An 18,686-nucleotide genomic window follows, 5' to 3' on the forward strand; every position below is an offset into this window, starting at 1 on the left:
TTAAATAGTCCTATTGATAACGATCTAAAATAGGTAGGTACCTAAATATCGCTAGAAGATGAAATAATTTTAATAGAACATGTAAAATTTTATCATTGCCATTATTATAATTTTCACAAACATTTTACACGTACAGTTTTGCAATTTTTTCTGGTTATAATTTATTAAATAATGGTTTGGAATACAAAATAGACAAACACTGGAACATTGTAATAAACAAACTAAGCCTTATAAGTATAAAAACGATTTGAATTTCGAAATACAGCATCATACCGAGTAAGTTGACATTGATTACATAGAAAAATGGTGGTGATGGAATAGTACCCTAGATTTTGTTCTAGTGCTGGTTAACAATGACACTCTTCAGAATTATGTTGTTACGCTAGATCTACAAACATAAAATTATAATGTTATTTCAAATTGTTATTTTGATAGTTTCTTCAAATATTTTTGTGAGTTGCCGAATAACAGGTAAGATCTTAATTATTTAATTAAAATTAAATTTTTTCTGAACTATACAACAAAAAAAAAACAAATACGTAACTTGCTAATGTTTCAAATTATGATGTTTTTATAAAATAAAATTTTCTATAAAAGTTTTTTTTAATAATTTAAATTATGTATACTAATAAGTCATAAATATACGAAATGCACGGTGCGTCAGGGACATAACGACATAAGCAAAAATTAGCCGTTTAGAGCTTCGGAATAGTCAGGTATTTGACAAGTTTATTCGTTAATATATTAGTCCAGGCAGGATATGTCGAAAAGCGTACCATAATGGATATTTTCCATAGGAGTCTATTTTTTTGCTGGAATCACTTCAGGATATACCGTGTATCAATAATCTTTCTATGCGCCAGTCGCAAACCTTGTGCTTAATGTTTTATTTAATAAAATCTAAAAGAAAATCCTAATTTTTTTCTAAATCCTACTATATTTTAAGAATTGGGAAAAAAATTGAAAAATGGGAGCTTTCTTAGACATAACTTACAGACTTCATATTCCACTCTGAAAAACCTTATAAGACTGAAATGTGTACTTAATTTCGTTAGGATCAGTTTAACAATTTTGCAGTCCACGGTCTGCAAAAAGCTGGCCCCAAAATAGCAAGTTTGAACTTGGCTGTACCGTACTAATATACGTATTGACGGTTGCCTTCCATCGATATACCTATTTTGTTTTTTGTTTTCCTGTTTTGCGAGATATGCCATTACATTTTACCTTTATTTTTCACTTGCATTAACCTTTTCTATTTATTTTAAAGGTTTTAACGTTGGTATTCATTTTCTCAGGTAGCTGTAGCTTCTTCCGTGGTTATTGTTAGTTGTTGCCCTAGAAACAACCAGGGTCTTCTAACTTTATTGTCATAAATTGGTCGCATTGCTCCCGTGTGATTCTTTCCCAAGTTAAGATGCTATATATATATATATATATATATATATATATATATATATATATATATATATATATATATAGATATATATATATATACATAGATATATATATATATATATATATATATATATATATAAATATATATATATATATATATATATATATATATATATATATATATATATATATATATATATATATATATATACAGCCATTTTGAGTCTTAGCACCACTTATCAATATCAGTTTTATGCTATATTTTTGTGGCTTATTTGGTATATACATCCGGAACTTGCACCGGTTCCTAAACCCGATTAACATCTCATCAATGCATGCATTTTTCCCAATGGTAAATACATCTTGACAATTAATTTTCAAAAACATTTAAAAAATGTCATTAATATGAGCCCTTAGTATTTCTTTTAATCTTTCTTTCCTAGATGTATCATCATCAAACCTCAAGCAATTTATCAAAACACTAAATCGTTTTCCGCTCATCTTCTTCTTCTTAAAGTGCCTATCCGTTCCGGATGTTGGCGATCATCACGGCTATCTTTACTTTGTTTATTGCAGCGCGGAACAGTTCAGTGGTAGTCGTGTTATACCACTTTCGTAAATTTTGAAGCCAGGAAATGCGTCTTCTTCCGGTCCTCTCTTACCATTTACCTTCCCTTGGAGAATCAGCTGGAGAAGGCCGTAACGTTCTTGATTTCTCGTTACATGTCCTAGATATTCCAACTTTTTAGTTTTGACGGTCATGAGAATTTCACATTCTTTCCCCATTCTACGCAGGACCTCCACATTAGTAACTCTGTCAACCCAGGGTATACGTAAGATGCGCCTATAACACCACATTTCGAAAACTTCGAGCCGATTCATAAATGCAACAGTCAGTCTCCACGCTTCCATTCCGTAGAGCAGAACTGTGAGCAGAAGTGAGCACTGTTCCGCTCATCTTCTTCTTAAAGTGCCTATCCGTTCCGGATGTTGGCGATCATCACGGCTATCTTTACTTTGTTTATTGCAGCGCGGAACAGTTCAGTGGTAGTCGTGTTATACCACTTTCGTAAATTTTGAAGCCAGGAAATGCGTCTTCTTCCCGGTCCTCTCTTACCATTTACTTTCCCTTGGGGAATCAGCTGGAGTTCCGCTCATAACAGTCCTAAAAATCTCTCTTCCGGTTCCATCTGTAGTAAACGTGGCATCAATATCCTCATCATTAGATTTATAGATCGCGATATATTAGTAGGCCCATCAAAGCTTGTATTTCAGTACTATCCGTATCTTTCAAATCTGTTCGTGTCTCTACAGCAAACCTTGTTCGAATTTCTGCAATATTTATATTTGCATACTGCACTATAGTATTTATCATAGCTTCAGAGATGAGAAGATTCCATGTATCTTCTGGAGTGATGTCATCTCCTAGAGTACGAGCATGACCTTTTAATCCTGGTAGGGTTATGACTAATATTATGTTGTGGAGTTCGCACATTCAGGTTCATTTACCGCTCACTTTTGTCGATCTTTCCCATAATAGTACTTTTTTCCAATTTGATCCTCATTCTCTTGGTATAATTCTTCATCAATATTTTCATTATTTGAAAAAGATTGTTCATTATTATCACTTTCACTTGAAGGTCGATATTCTTGTTCTTCTTCGATATCATATCCATCTACTATATCAGATAAGTAAGATTCTTCCTCATTATACCATCTTAAAACAGTACTTTCAAACTTATTGTCTAATGGATGAATTTTTTTTTATGTACTAGGAACCAAATCTATCTAAAAATAACAGGTGTTACACAAAAATCTTTAATTTTATAAGAACTACAAAACTTACGTTAACGGTGAGGTGGAGTCACTGAGACTCTGATTTCTAATTTGGACATGTTCACAGTACCCTAGCTGAATACCCACTAAATACTAATAACTACCAATAGTGACTTGAAGGTACATGAGTGATTCTCTTATGCAAAAATTCCAATTCAAAACAGATCCCATCTGGACTATATACCTATAGTAAGCAAACCTCTACTTTTTCTACAGAAGTTTTGACGTCATTTTTTAGTTATTAACAATTTAGTGCAAAAATGAAATTTTCTGATTTTTGTTTACCACTAACACATTATATATTTATACTTAAATATAAACATTTTATCTGTTAAGAAATAGGAAAACCTTCAAATGGCGTATTCTATATGTTTTAAATTAATTTAATACTCAATTAATAGAAAAATAAGGCAAAATAGTTAAATGTTTATAAAGTTCCATAGGGGGGTTTTGTAGTGCTTAAAAACACTCAAAATTTCAGTTCGATGCATGAATTACTTTAAAAATTATTCAAATCGTTTATCTCAGATGTCATTCTTTAAAATAACACAAGACTTAAAATAATAAATATACAGTAATTTTACGGGTACCATATGAAAGGCAAGACTTTTAATGTGCACTAAAAAACATTTAAAAAAAAACAAAAATCGATTTGAAAAGTTGCTGTTATGCAACTTAATATCTCTGTTAATAATCTCATTCAAATATAAGTCCCCTTACATTATTAATCTACTTGTGTAAATTATCTCTAATAGTTTGGTATCTACTGTCTCCCGGAAAGTTTTTGTTCAGTACTGAATATGAAAGGAGTTTTCGGAGGGTAGGTACTTTTGTCGAAGTGGAGACAACATTAACTGAACCTTGAAAACAATGAAAACCTACTACCAATCCAAATATCTCAATTCAAATCCAGGAAAAACTCCAGTTTGCAACGGTGAGGAGAAGCTCTTGAATACAGTGTGTCCCCTAAATAACTTGTGCTTACAATGGATCGCACATTGGTATTCAAACAGCATTGTTTGAAATTAAAAGGTAAAGTAACAGTCATAAATAATATTCTCCAAAAACTTGTTAACCAAAAGTAGGGTGTACATCTTTTCGCAACTGCGAAATTAGCTGCACCAATATCCTAAGCTCCAGTACATACTAGACACGTAGACGTAGCTAATAACGAGATTGGAAAGAAAGATACAAATCGAAGACCTTGGACATTCACTCCATGGCCAACAGCCTACAAGACCCAAGACTCAAATCAAGGAAAAGCTTTGTGGTCAGATTAATTCATCTACATGATCCATTAGAAATAACTCGTCTCGGCAAATGGAAACAGCTAGTCGTCATCAACATCTAAAGCCTCAGAAAAAATTTTCGCCTCGTAGATAGTTACTTCCTTATGCTATGTGGAGAACTGCCAATCGCCTGCGAGTTAAACTGTTTAAGTGTAAAACCAATATGGGAAAGGGGAGACTATTATATGCTAACACAGATACCCAAAATAAATGTGGCGCACTGATAAATATAGCAGATCTGCTTAGCTGTTCTCTCTCGATGAAACCCTGCACAAAGCTATATCTTTTACATGCAAATTACACCGTCAAAACCACTATTGTTTGTATGAACAAGATTTGATTTGTCAGAACTAGATAAGTAAAGTAGTTTCCAAGAGGTAAGAATAACGAATGTTGTTAAAATGCTAAGATGGATAAATGGAATTACTGAAAAGGATACAATTAAAAATGGAATATATTAAAGAAAGTCTAGTTGAGCACCAATTGATGCAAAAGTGGAATAGGCTGGGTTAATATTGTTGCTAACGATCGAGCAGGAAGAATCGCTGAGTCTCAATTTCCTAAAAAAAGTAGAAGAGGAAGACTAAAAGCATTGTAGAAAGCTCTTAGAGGAATATATCTATCAAGATGATTAATATTACTATGAACCAAGGTAGAATGGTAAAAAGAAATTCAATATTCAGAAATTCAAGTCAGCCCTGCATAGGGATAAATACAATTCATCTGTCAATGTATCTTATATTGTGTTAAATTTCAGATGGAGAATATGCCTTAATGCCAACATTATTTCACTTAGATGACTATGATGAATGTATGTTACTAAAGAAGAAGGCGCTATATTGTACCTTTAGATTTGAACTACAATCTCTTTCAACAGACAATGTTTCAGATATATGGATTGTACTTAAAGTAAGTAAAATTTTAAACTTTGTGTATCTCTTGAATTACTTTTTGTACATTTTTATTTCTTTCTTGTTTTATCTGATCACAGCATCTGATTGGTTACTGTCGCATCGTTCATGTTCACGTCTTCGATGTATTTCTGCCAAAGCCCACTAGTAAAGTACATGTCTTAGTCAATTCAGTCTTAGTTGTGATTATTATCTGATTTATCATAACTGGATTAAATTTGGGCAGGTGCAATAATTTGTTGACATGCATGTAATTAAATAGTTCTATGTGTGTTTGTTTTTTTTGGTTTGGAAATACTTTTACGTTTCATCAGGACTAGATATACTGCCTGGTATGTCGGACTCGTATGTTACAATACCAACTAAAACCCGTCCCCTTCTTCTGACTCTGTTTCCCCCACGGAACGACCGAAGTTTACGGGGGAGGATCTAGCTATTGCTTTTTCTTCATGTAGTTGAAGTCATTGCTTCTTTTTTTCAAACCGTCTCTATTTTCAGCTCATCTCCTTTCAATTTGGCGAAGATTCTGGAGGATTTCCATCGCGAATGTGCTGATTGCATCCAAAGCTACCTTCGATGAAAGCATTTCTTCTACTCTAGTCGAATTTTCTGTTTAATAACTACCTCTAGAGTATTACGCAGCAAGTTGACGAAGACACACGAAGAAAACGTGCTCTGTATCTTCACTGATCCCGAGACAGGATGGGCACTCTAGAGAATCGTCATGTTTAAACCGATAAAGTTATGCTTGAAAACAGCCATGTCCTGAGAGCATCTGCGTCAGATAGTAGTTGATCTCACCATGTTTTCGATTCAGCCAAGTATTCATCTATGGTATAAGACAATGCGTTTACCTGTCGTTGTTGCGAAATCCCACTGTAGTTGGCATCGATGCATTCTGTTTTGCTGTTTTCTTCGTCTAAGTTCATCTCGGCACAATGTAATTGTAGTTGACCTTATTTGTCGATAAAGGGTCTTACTTTCTTCGGCTAGCACTCCAATAAGTAGCATCCCGGCTATGACGTATAGCGTTCTCAGATACGGTGCGGAATGCGCTGGCAACTTTTAGAGAACTCAGACGATATACTGATGCGACCTTCCTCCGTGATTCCTGGGTTCCGAAGGCGTCAGCCCAAATTAATATATATATATATATATATATATATATATATATATATATATATATATATATATATATATATATATATATATATATATATATATATATCTTTAGGGATTCTACAGTATTCACTGCCTTCCCTCGTCAACCGTTTCCATCTCTCTCTGTCCATTTCTCCTATCCATTCTTGTTACTCAGCAGCATCTTCGCAGGCATTCCATCTCTGTTGCTACTATCTTACTGCCAAATTAATATTCCGTATGTTAATACTGACGTGACTACTGACGACAATAACGTACTCCTGCTTTGTTTTGGACTTTTGGGCGACCTACATTCGGCATTAGCAGTGACAAGGCTGCTTTTACTACTGACGTTTTAGTACTGATATGCTCCACTTGCTGCTTGAAGCTGAGTCTGGCATCAATCAGCACTCCCAAGTACCGAAGGAATGGTTGTGATGTAAGTTCATGTTCTGCAATGCTCAGTGTTTGTGTAAAACTTGAGGTCGCTGGTTAAATGAATTTATAATAATAATGGAAGAAAAAATGCAATATTTTGACTTTAAAGTCAAATATTTAAATTTAAAGTCAACTATTTAAATAAATTAGCGAAAATAGCAAATATTAATTGTGAATAAATTACGAAAATTAGATGGCTTTTGCTCAATGCTGTTATCTGTACAAAGCATAAACTTACCATTTCAAATATTGGTGAATAAATCATTCAAGCAGGCAGTAGAATAGTACCATGTCACGACGTTAAGGGACGCCCAGCGCCGAGACTCAAAGAAGGACCGATATAAACTGGGTGCGTTTCGTTCGCTCTCTCGGTACGAAGTGTTGTCTTGAGATGGTCAGAAAACCCTCTGACCGTTCTCAGCTGGTCTATGGGGTAAGAGAGTCAAGTGCACTCCCATAAATCATGACGCTTTTTGAATGGCGATAATCTAACTTAATGATCACTGAAATATGATACTTTCCAGCGGTTTGTGTGCTGGCAACATAATTATTTCCACAACAACAAAAGAAGTCAAATTCTTTGAACTTAATAACAGACTAAATGTGTTTACGCCAGTTTAACAATGAGATTTTACTGAATAACAGGAAATAATATCTTTTAAAGCAAATAAGTAGCTTGAATAGGCCAATAAATAAGACCATATTGTAGTATCGTAAAAGAAAAATATTAAATGTAAAATATGAAAATATATTACATACTTTCCCAAACACTCAGCGGCAGATTCTCTCGAAGATGATGCCGAACACAAGATTTATTTTTTTTATCTTTGCGACGATTACCACAGCCACGTCATCGGCGTATTCCACGAACCTAGCATCTCTCGTTAATTCTAACTTTAGCCATCCATCATACATAGTATGATATGAATACGAGTCCTGTGCTACTCCTCCTTAGATATGCCGGTACCCCCATTTCGGTTAAAGCGCGGATAATGCAATTCCAGTTGACGGAGTTGAAAGCATTTTTGATGTCCAATACTTCTTCGTACCTCTCTTCCATCTGGTCCCTGCGATCGCCTCCTTAACCGTCTTAACGAGTGTGTGTGTGTGTGTGTGCGTGTGTGTGCGTGTGTGTGTGTGTGTGTGTGTGTGTGTGTGTTGGTCATTTGGGATTAGCTAATAATTATACAATAAGAATGCTGTTAACCAATATGTGCCTTTGTATGGATCAGTCAACCTGATTCCGTTTATTTTAACATGAAATGGCATAATTGGTTTACTCAAATAGATTCATTGTCGGAAACATACAACACAAAAATTTTTACCACACCTTATTAATATCCACAAGGAAACTAAGTTCCTGTAGCTGGCTGTATACCATGTATCACAAAAAAAATTTATTTCAAATTTTTAGTAAAAGGTATAAATAAAACACCCAAACGGGCTAAATCACAATACAAAACGTTTTCGAAATCTAAATTCCATCATCAGTGTAACCTGAAAGTAATTAACCACTTTAATTAAAAAGAACGTAAAATTTAAAATGTTGACTAAGGTTATGCAAAATGTGGTTAATACTTACAAAGTGCACATGCTATGAGCCACTATATATTTTACCTTATATATTTTACCCATATTCTCACCCATATATTTTAGTGGCTCATAGCATGTGCACTTTGTAAGTATTAACCACATTTTGCATAACCTTAGTCAACATCTTACGTTCTTTTTAATTAAAGTGGTTAATTACTTTCAGGTTACACTGATGATGGAATTTACATTCCGAAAACGTTTTGTATTGTGATTTAGCCCGTTTGGGTGTTTTATTTATACCTTTTACTAAAAATTTGAAATAAATTTTTTTTTATTAATAGCTGAAATAAACTTACAGTTGCAGAAACTAAAAAAGAAAAATGATTGTCGATACTGGAAGTGTATATTTATTAAATTTCATTAGAAATTTGTAAAAAACCAATCTATAAATGATTAAATCAATCAAAAATAAAGATTTAAAACTTTGTTTTAATTAATGCGGTTTTATTGCGTTGATAAACTGCATATGAATAATAATTTACTTTAAGCTAGAATTATTATTATTGCCCAAGCCAAAATTTGTACAACGTAGAAAAGAATTAATTACTAAATTTACTATCCATTATATATTATAATTGTTTGAATAAATCCGAAATATTTTTTAATACTTTATTCAAATTATTATTTTTTCTTTTAGAATGTTAGTTCAGATCCGAGAAACTACCGACACGATCATTTAAGACATGGAATTTGTGTACCAAAGACTTGTAACAATATAACAGGTTCTAAAAACCTTACGAAGCTACAAGAAAACATTGAAACTTGCTACAACAACAAGTACAAAGAAAGTGGATTGAAAGGATTTGTTCATAATTTAAATTGTAATACAAACGTATCCAAATATCAGTACGACTTTTACGATATTCTTATTGGGTAGGTTTTAAATTGATTTATGTCCCAAGTTATACAGCTAACTGCAAAGAGTAATATTTGTGTTTTAAATAAGGCACTTTTTCTTCTTCTTTAGGTACCGTGTCCGTATTCAGACGTTGGCCATCATCATGGCCATGGTTCTCTATCGGTTGCTGCGCGAAATCCATCTCTTTTCCTTCACTTTTCCTTTTATCATAAGGCGAAGTAAATGGTATTAGGGTCCTCTAATTATATGGCCGAAGTATTTTGTTCTTCTTCCCTTTATGATGTTTGTGAGCAAGCGTTCTGAATTCATCGTTTTAAGAACATCTTCATTGGAAGTGTGCCAAATCCATGATATTTTTAGGATCCATTTAATTTAGGATCGATAGCACCACAATTCGTATGCTTCTATTTTATTAAGCATTGTGGTTTTTAATGTCCATGTCTCACAACCATATAACAGGATAGACCACATATAACATTTTAGGACTTTCTTGCGAATATGTATCGACAGGTTTCTGTTACATAAAACTGGTTTCCAGGCCATAAAAGGATTACTTATATTTCGATCCTGGTTACTACCTCTTCATCAAAGTCACAATTTATATTTAACCAGCTGCCGAGGTATTTAAAATGGTTTACGCGTTCTATCTCATCTCCAATTTGTTTTTTAAATGTTAATTTTAAGGCCTCTCTGATAACTTGCTTCACTGACTAGATGTACTAATGTTTCGAGATTTTGTAAATTTTCTGCAAGAATGTCTGTATCGTCAGCATATCTGATGTTGTTGATTACTTCTCTGCCTAGTCTTACTCCCTCTTGTCTATCATCCAAAACCTTCCTAAAGATTTCTTCATTAGAAAGAGTGGGTGACAAAACACAATCCTGTCGTACTCCACGTTTGATGGGTAGTTTTTCAGTACGACTATCTCCAATTTGGATAGAGACTACTTGATTGTAATATAAGTATTTTAGCAGTCTTATATCGTAGTGGTCATGTCCTGCCGCCCGCAGGCAATTGAAAAGTGTATCGTGTTGTACTCGATCGAATGCCTTCTCGAAGTCTATGAAACAAACATAAACGTTCTTTCGGAACTCACAGCTTTTATGTAAGAGAACGTGCATACAAAATAGTGTCCCCCTAGTTCCTATATCATTTCTGAATCCAAACTGCTTATTACCCATTCTACTTTCACATGGAAGGAATACTCGGTTTTATATCATTCGTAAAAGTATCTTAAGTTTGTGGCTTATCAAACTGGTTGGTCTAAAATCGCTCCATTTGGTGGGCCTGCTTTTCTTTGGTAATGTTATGAACAGTGGCTTCAACCAAGCATCTGGTGTTATTCCTTCGTTGTAAATTTTGTTAAAGAGGGTAGTCATGTAAGTAAGGTTTTCCTCGTCCAAAAGTTTAAGTATCTCAAAAGAAATCTGATCTGGTCCAGGTGCTTTATTATTTTTGGCTTTCTGTATCGCTTTTTTGACTTCTAATTTCAGTATATTGGGACCTCTGTCTAACTGTTTGTTACAGGTAGTATGTGTACGTGTATCATTTTCTCGAGAAGCATCGTCAATAAGGTCAGTGACGTATCTTTCCCATTCCTTGCACTCTTGTTTGTGATATCAAATTTTTCCGTCTGCATTTTTAAGTACGTGAGTATTTTTCAGTTTCCCAATTCCTGAGGTATATTTAAGTTTCTTGTGAAGGTTGAAATATTGTCGTGTATTTTTTTGAAGGTCTTCTATTTTTATACAAAAATTCATGAGCGAAGATTATTCGGATTAAGTGGTTTACTACTCCTCCTTAGCTCTCTTATTTGAAGTCGATTGTCAAGGAGTTGAAGTACTTCTGTTTTACTGAAGTATTACAGATTTGACTATTTTTAGATGATATTATCATCTACATCATCATATTATCATCAGATATTAGATATAATTTTATTGATTTTTAACGACAAATTTGTATTTTCAGGGTCATTTTTATCAGCTATACCTTATTAATAATTCTATCTTCGTTTTATGAAGGAATTGCTAGATATCAGAAAAAGGCTATCTATGAAAAAATATTTAGTTCCACTGGTAAGTTTTAATAAAGTCCTAAATTTGATTTAGTTTAAGATTTATATGTGTGATATCTATACGTATGCAACAGTAGCGATGTTAGAATATGCATATTATACAGGGTGTTATATAACTAAAGAACGTTACGGCAACTGGTGAAATAAAAATAAATTAATTAACACAAAAATATCTTAGTCACACATTGTCCGCAATTACCTATAGAGCGTTCCACGTTAAGAAAATAACATTGCGGAGATAGGACCATGGACGATAGAAGCGCAGCGATGCCAGGGCGAACACAAGCACGATTCAGGGTTGTATTATTTGTATTTTCGTTTCCACAGACATGAATTAAAATTAATGTTTTTTAACGTAATTGACCAAAAATGCCAATTCGAAAAAATAGAAGAAAAGTAGGGAAAATGATTTTAATTAAATAAATAGTATTTACAAAAGATAATTTTATTTTATATTATTTTAATTATAGTAACGACAGTTTATTTTTTTATATTTATTTTTCGGTGAGAATGCCATATGCCATTAATCATGGAAATCTTAGCTAAATCATGCATTTTGTCGCCTATTAAGGATAAGCAATTAAACGGACCACTTTGCATATATCTAATTACTAATTGCAACTTAAAGAATACGGTGTGTGTATGTCAGCGATTTTATGTCGTTCTCTGACTACATAATGATAATAAGGCTTTGCGGTTCTTTAGTAGCTATTGTGACTTTACAGTTAAATGTTAATTGAAAATGGAAATTCAAAAATTAAGCCAAGGGAATATCTTGGACATCCGTGCAAATCAAATTATTTTAAATGTATTTAATTATCATCTAAATTTAAGAGGTGGTGAAAGTGTTAGAAGTTTAACCGATAAAGTAAGTGCTATGACGGGAGTAAGTTTTAGTACTATTTCTAAAATACGCAAAGAAACTGCGAAAGGGGGACTAAGGCCCATAGAAAACGTACCAAAAGTAGAGTGAACAGCAGAAAGTTCACTTACGATGCAGTAGTTCGTACGCAGCTACGTGCCATCGTGCATGGTTTTTTCTTTAAAAATTTACCGCCGAGATTCAACAAAGTTTTTGCACTGGTTAAAAAAGACATAATATTTAGCAAACATGCCACGCACAACAATGTGGAGAATACTCCATGAAATGAACTTTGTTTTTTGCAAACGAGGAGTAAAGTCGGCCCGATATTCTAAAATGTAGGCATCAGTATTTGCGTGAGATAAAAAAATTTCATTCTCAAGGATACACCGTCGTTTATTTGGACAAAACTTGAGTGAATGTTGGACATAGTGTTTCCAAAGAATGGAAGAACCTCTCAGTAACTTCAACCAGGCATGCGTTTGTTAAGGGGTTGTCAACAAGCCTAAAACAGCCGACACAACGAGGCTTCCGATTTGTTATAATGCATGCGGGTAGCGAATTGGGCTTTGTAGAAGGTGTTGCTTTTTGTTTTTTAGCTAAAAAAACTCTAATCTAAGCTGCTTCCTAATCTTCCAGAGAAAACTGTTGTGGTGATGGACAACGCTTCGTACCATTCAAGGAGAGAAGAAGTAATTCCGATACAAGCCTTCAATAAAGATCAAATTAAGACATGGTTGCTAGAGAAAAATATCTTTTTTGAAGATTATTTAAAATTAAAGCTCATGGAAGTTGTAAATACATACAAAGAAAAATATATAAAAAGACATATTGCCTCACTCAACACAGAGTTTAAGACCGCCGCTATGGAACAATTAATAAGAAATGCACACTACTGTAAACTTTCTATTAAGGAAGAGCAAAAATTTTGGGTTATTGACGGGTTGATAGACGATATTGATCCTGTGGTAATAAATGTGACGGATGACAGTGACAGTAATGAAAGTGATAGCGATGATAGAGAAGATGAGAATGATGTTAATATGCAGTGAGTAAATTATGTGATACTGTGCAAATCGGCGGACACAAAGTGCCAAATCCGAAAAGTCTGTAAATAATAGTCCGGCAAAAGTGAAAATTAGGTAATAGTGAGAAGAATTTCATATAATATAACTCTGACATTGAACTCGGAAGTAGGAGACCGAACTTTGGACTATATATATATATATATATATATATATATATATATATATATATATATATATATACATATATATATATATATATATATATATATATATATATATATACATATATATATATATATATATATATATATATATATATATATATATATATATATATATATATGGCAACAGACATAGAAAGGAAACAACTTATATGGTATGGCCATGTTCAAAGAATGCCAGAAACAAGACTACCAAAAATCGCCATGAAATGGATACCACCAAATCGTAAGAAACGAGGAAGACCAAAAAGAACATGGAAGGAGGGAATAACAAAGGCAATGAGCTCCCGAGACTTGACCGAAGAACAATGGAATGATAGAAATTCGTGGAAATTAGGCATCGGACAACGACGCAAGACGTTTTGAAACCGATATATATATATATATATATATATATATATATATATATATATATATATATATATATATACATATATATTTATATATATATATATACATATACATATACATATATATTTATATATATATATATATATATATATATATATATATATATATATATATATATATATATAAATGAATTGACACTAACTAGAAAAAAGAATGAAATATCCACATAAGCAGAATGGGGGAGACACGTGTGGTCAAAATAGCAAGAAATAAATTATTAATCGGTAGAAGAAGTATCGGCCGACCGCGCAAAAAGATGGACTGACAACCTTCCATAGAGGTATCAATCCGCCAATGAACAAGCATGATTGCTTATAAAGAGGAAGAAGAATAAGAAGATAACAAAAATATAAGTTTGATACGCCGAAATTTATTGGGACACTCTGTATATTTCAAAATAATTTTAAAATATAGCTTTTATCAATTTACAAAGTAATAATAATTTAAAATTTCTAAAAATTTTTACTTTTTCGCTGTAATCTTCCGTTCCGTTAGTGGTGATTCACCTTTTATACAAGGAAAATAAAATAATGCTTGATAGAAGTTGTGTTGCGTTGCATAAAGTTGGTGTGACGATTCAACACAAGTTGTAGTATGTTGCATAAATCGGTTTTTAGCGGTAAAGATCAAAGAATAATATGAAACAAAGTGAAACATTTGTCAACATTGCTTCGATGTGGACGGATTGTTGCAAATTGAGTGGCTAGACAGTAGACAGGCCGCGCCTCGTGTTCTGTTTAGTATTTTATTATAAAATGTGCCTGTTCGTGTATTTAGGTTTTAGTGATGGCGTTTAAGTGGACTTCGGGGAATTGTTTAAATTTAATTGACAGTTATAGACAAAATCCATGTATTGGAATCCTAAAAATGTTAAATATAAATGCAGAGAATCAAAAAATGATGCATATAATGCAGTTTATTCAGCTGTATCTCAGGAAGAGGCAAAAAGAAAGATCCGTAACTTGGTGGCTCAGTTTTATAGAGAGCAAAAAAAATATCGCAGCATGAAAAAATCTGGAGCAGTCGCTCACTTTCATTCCAAGTGGTTTGCCTACGATGCATTAGTATTTCTTAGAGACAAAAACAAAGTCCGCCCATACAAGGAAAGTGAAGTTGAGAACGTGGTAAGTAAACACACAATGTTTTTAGATATTAACTTTTCTATTAAATAGGTAGTTTCAATTTATACATGAATTATAATTTAATAATTATTCTGCCACGGCACTATCCCCAAAGGTGTAACGAAAAAATCTGCAAACTCTTGCCTAATATCTTTTGCTTCAGTTGATGAGTTTCGTGCAACTTTCTTGTATGAAGTAAACGTATTACTCTGAGTTTCTCTTCTCCACGATCCTTCTAAAACACGTTCTGTATCTTTATCTTGACCGTCATATGTACTTGGGGGATTGTAGGAATTTTTAGATCTTGAACTATTCCTTAAAAAATTATACAAGTAAATGCAAACCATAACAACAACTTCTGCAGTTTCTGGTTCTAAAAGTAATGGTTTTCTAAATATTCTAAAAATCAAAGATAACATTCCAAAAACATTTTCTGATATTCTTCTAGCTCTACTGAGACGGTAATTAAATATCCTTTTGGGAGACTCTTTGCCCTGAGCCCCAGGGTAGGGTAAATTTGGTAATAATGGGAAGGATTATCCCCTAAAATTACGTGAGGGACTGATTTCTCACGTCCTGGTAAAGAGCTATATTCTAGAAGGTTGAGTTTGCAGCGAGTTAATAGTTTTTGAATAATGTATTTTCGAAAACTCCTCCATTAGATATTCTCTCTTGGGAGCCTACATAAAAAATCAGTAATTGGTATCCATTACGCCTAACAGAACGATGCTAAAAAACGTTTTGTAATTGACAAAATCACTTCCACTGTTTTTGGTGCTTGTATTGCAATATGCTTGCCATCCATGACGCCTGCACATTTTGAAAAATTCCAAAGAATACTGAAACCATTAGTAATTGTTTCCCATTCTTGAGCAGTTTTAGGCATCTGAAATACAAAGATATCGATTACTTATGCTAAAAATGTAGATCACTGTAATATTAGGTGTTTTCCTATTTTGTAGTGTGTAGTGTAGTGTAGTGTTTAAATTTTATACAATGTATTTTTCTTTTCAGGATGATCTTAATGACTATTCCTCCGAAATTGATTTAGATGATTCACAAGTAAGAGATTGTGATGAGGGTGGAAATGAGACCCAAGAATTTCAAGATGCAGAAAATGGCAACCAAGGTATGAAAGACTTATCTAACGATGGTTCTCAAAAGCCATCAACATCTAACGTTGCTTGTGACGAGCCTTCGGCATCTAACAAAGCCTCTCAAGAGCCTCGTAAGGAAACCGTAGAAAATCCGAACAGCACAAATCTTGATGAATTTAAACACCCTAATAAAACTAGTGCCACACAAACACTTAAAAGAAAAACCGATGTTAACGCTCGAAAAGAAGAGGCATATAAAATAATTCAAGACATACAAAATAAACGACAGCGAGACAAATTCGATGTATTGGGAGAACATATGGAGTGTAAAATTAGGGATTTGAATACCACCTGCGCACAAAATATTGTAGAACATTTTATAAGTAATATTTTGTTCGATGCAAGTATGGGTAAATATGATTATGAAATGCCACAATCAACTAATACATATGAGCCAAATTTATCAATGCAACCTTTCACGAGACCACAATCACATTCATCGTATTGTAGCACACCAGCTACATCACCAGCGGAGGCATACATACAAAACTCTTCAGACTCCTCTACTGCTTTTGGTTCTTGCAACATTATCGCAGAGGCATTTCAATTAAGTAACATGTAAAATTTCTAAATTTATCGATAAAAAAAGTACAATAAAGTTTACTTACCTTAACTTGGTCTTTAATTGCGTTTACTAGCGCAGCACGTACTTCTAGTACTATCTTTGAGATAGCTTGTTTCGCAATCTTAAATAAATACAATAAGCTGCTGTAGGAATTTCCAGTTGCCAGAAAGCGCAATGTTACAGCTAATCGTTCTTGTGCAGGTATAGCCTTTCCACAGTTAGTATCTGCTTTTCTTACCACTGGTGTAATTTTTTCCAGCAAAAATTCTATATCTGAACTATTCATGCGCAAAAAACTTATGAAGCACCCATCAGTTCGAAGTTCTAATAAAACTTCATCTTTCTTTAAATCCGATAATAATTCCTTTCCTCCATATCCTTCCCTTTTCTTCAAACTTGGACGGACCCAAAATTCACGCTTCCGTTTTCGTGAATCACCATACAAAATTAGAAAGCACGCGGTAGCAATTAATAAGTTTTTCTCCATCATGTCACAAAACCACAGCAGTGTGGACAGAATGTTGTACTCAACTGAATTTGTGATTCGACAAGTTCAAACATTCATTAACATTGTTACACTAGTGAGAACGGTTTGTTTTGTGTCAAAAGTTTAATGAATTAAACATTTAGCAACTTATTGCAACATAAAATTGCTACAAGTTGCCAAATGTTGCTCCAGTGTGGACGCGCCTTTAGGAAACATTGTAAAATCGAACAATAAATAAAATACATCAAACACTTACATCTTTTACGCAGATTTGATCTTTATATAAGCATTATTACGCACATATTTAGATACTTAATTACCTTAGAGGTTGAAGTAACCAATTCATGAAATACAAAAAATAATTAAGTAGAACTACACCACCCCCTAAGTCATAAGTGCCGTAACAGGCCTAATATATGAAACTAAGAAAAAAATTATACAGTATTAATAGTTATTTATTGTATAAGACGATAAAATTGTACTTTATCTTCGAGAGCGTTTTTTAGCGTCGAGACGTCAATCGAGACGCTAATTATGCTCGAGAAGATAATGCGATTTTATCGTCGTGTGCAATACAACATTTTTTTCTATAGCAAGATTTCAAGTTCAGGTGAAAAATAGAATTTCAAAGAAAATTGTAATTTTTAGCACAAAAATCGCAATTGTGTTGCTCCGTTGCTAGGGATATGAATTACTCGGTATCCAATATAAAATCAATCCAATACCTCGCATCAAGTGTTTAAGCAAACGAGTACGAGTTGTGATGCTCCAAAAATAGATATTTCTAATAATGTTAATTATAAAATTTCAGTTGTTTTTAATCCTTAATGTAATTTGTAAATTTTATTGAATAAAAAAAGTTAAAACATTTTATCTACTCTTGCTGTTAAAGTGTCACTTTATCTACCCTTGCGCTTAAAGTGATACTTTATCTACTCAAAACAGTTGTTATAGCAACACTTTAACATTAGCTATGGAAAAAAGTAATATACAGTATTATTGTTACACCTTTTCATGTTGCATAGGTACCTAGCTAATATTTTAGAAAGAAATTAAAAATGTCTTTCTAGGAGGAAAAATTATAGCAGCTTTTTCTATTCCAAAGAATTGGCATCGCTTGAAAGCCCCAAACAAAAATGAAGACGCTGAAAAGCTCAGATCAATAAATGGGATTAGATTTTATACTATGATTTGTGTCATTCTTGCTCATACAATTATGGTAACTTTTGCGGGACCAGTGGCTAATCCGCAATATACAGAACAAGTAGGTATACTTTAAAAATTTCATTTACAATATT

At 33.2% G+C, this 18,686-nt stretch overlaps 1 protein-coding gene across 1 annotated transcript in view; it reads left to right on the forward strand.

Moving 5' to 3' along the window:
* Positions 1 to 233: 233 nt before the first annotated feature.
* The window catches only part of LOC140436326 (nose resistant to fluoxetine protein 6-like), a 50,735-nt gene continuing 32,282 nt past the window's right edge, over positions 234 to 18,686 (forward strand). The window contains exons 1-5 of the mRNA XM_072525045.1: positions 234 to 471; positions 5,278 to 5,429; positions 9,240 to 9,475; positions 11,431 to 11,537; positions 18,459 to 18,652. Of these exons, the coding sequence (XP_072381146.1) occupies positions 408 to 471; positions 5,278 to 5,429; positions 9,240 to 9,475; positions 11,431 to 11,537; positions 18,459 to 18,652 (753 nt within the window). The 5' untranslated portion in view covers positions 234 to 407. The remainder of the gene's footprint in view (positions 472 to 5,277; positions 5,430 to 9,239; positions 9,476 to 11,430; positions 11,538 to 18,458; positions 18,653 to 18,686) is intronic.

The sequence above is a fragment of the Diabrotica undecimpunctata genome, chromosome 1 (assembly GCF_040954645.1).
Source record: "Diabrotica undecimpunctata isolate CICGRU chromosome 1, icDiaUnde3, whole genome shotgun sequence".
NCBI classification, from domain to species: domain Eukaryota; kingdom Metazoa; phylum Arthropoda; class Insecta; order Coleoptera; family Chrysomelidae; genus Diabrotica; species Diabrotica undecimpunctata.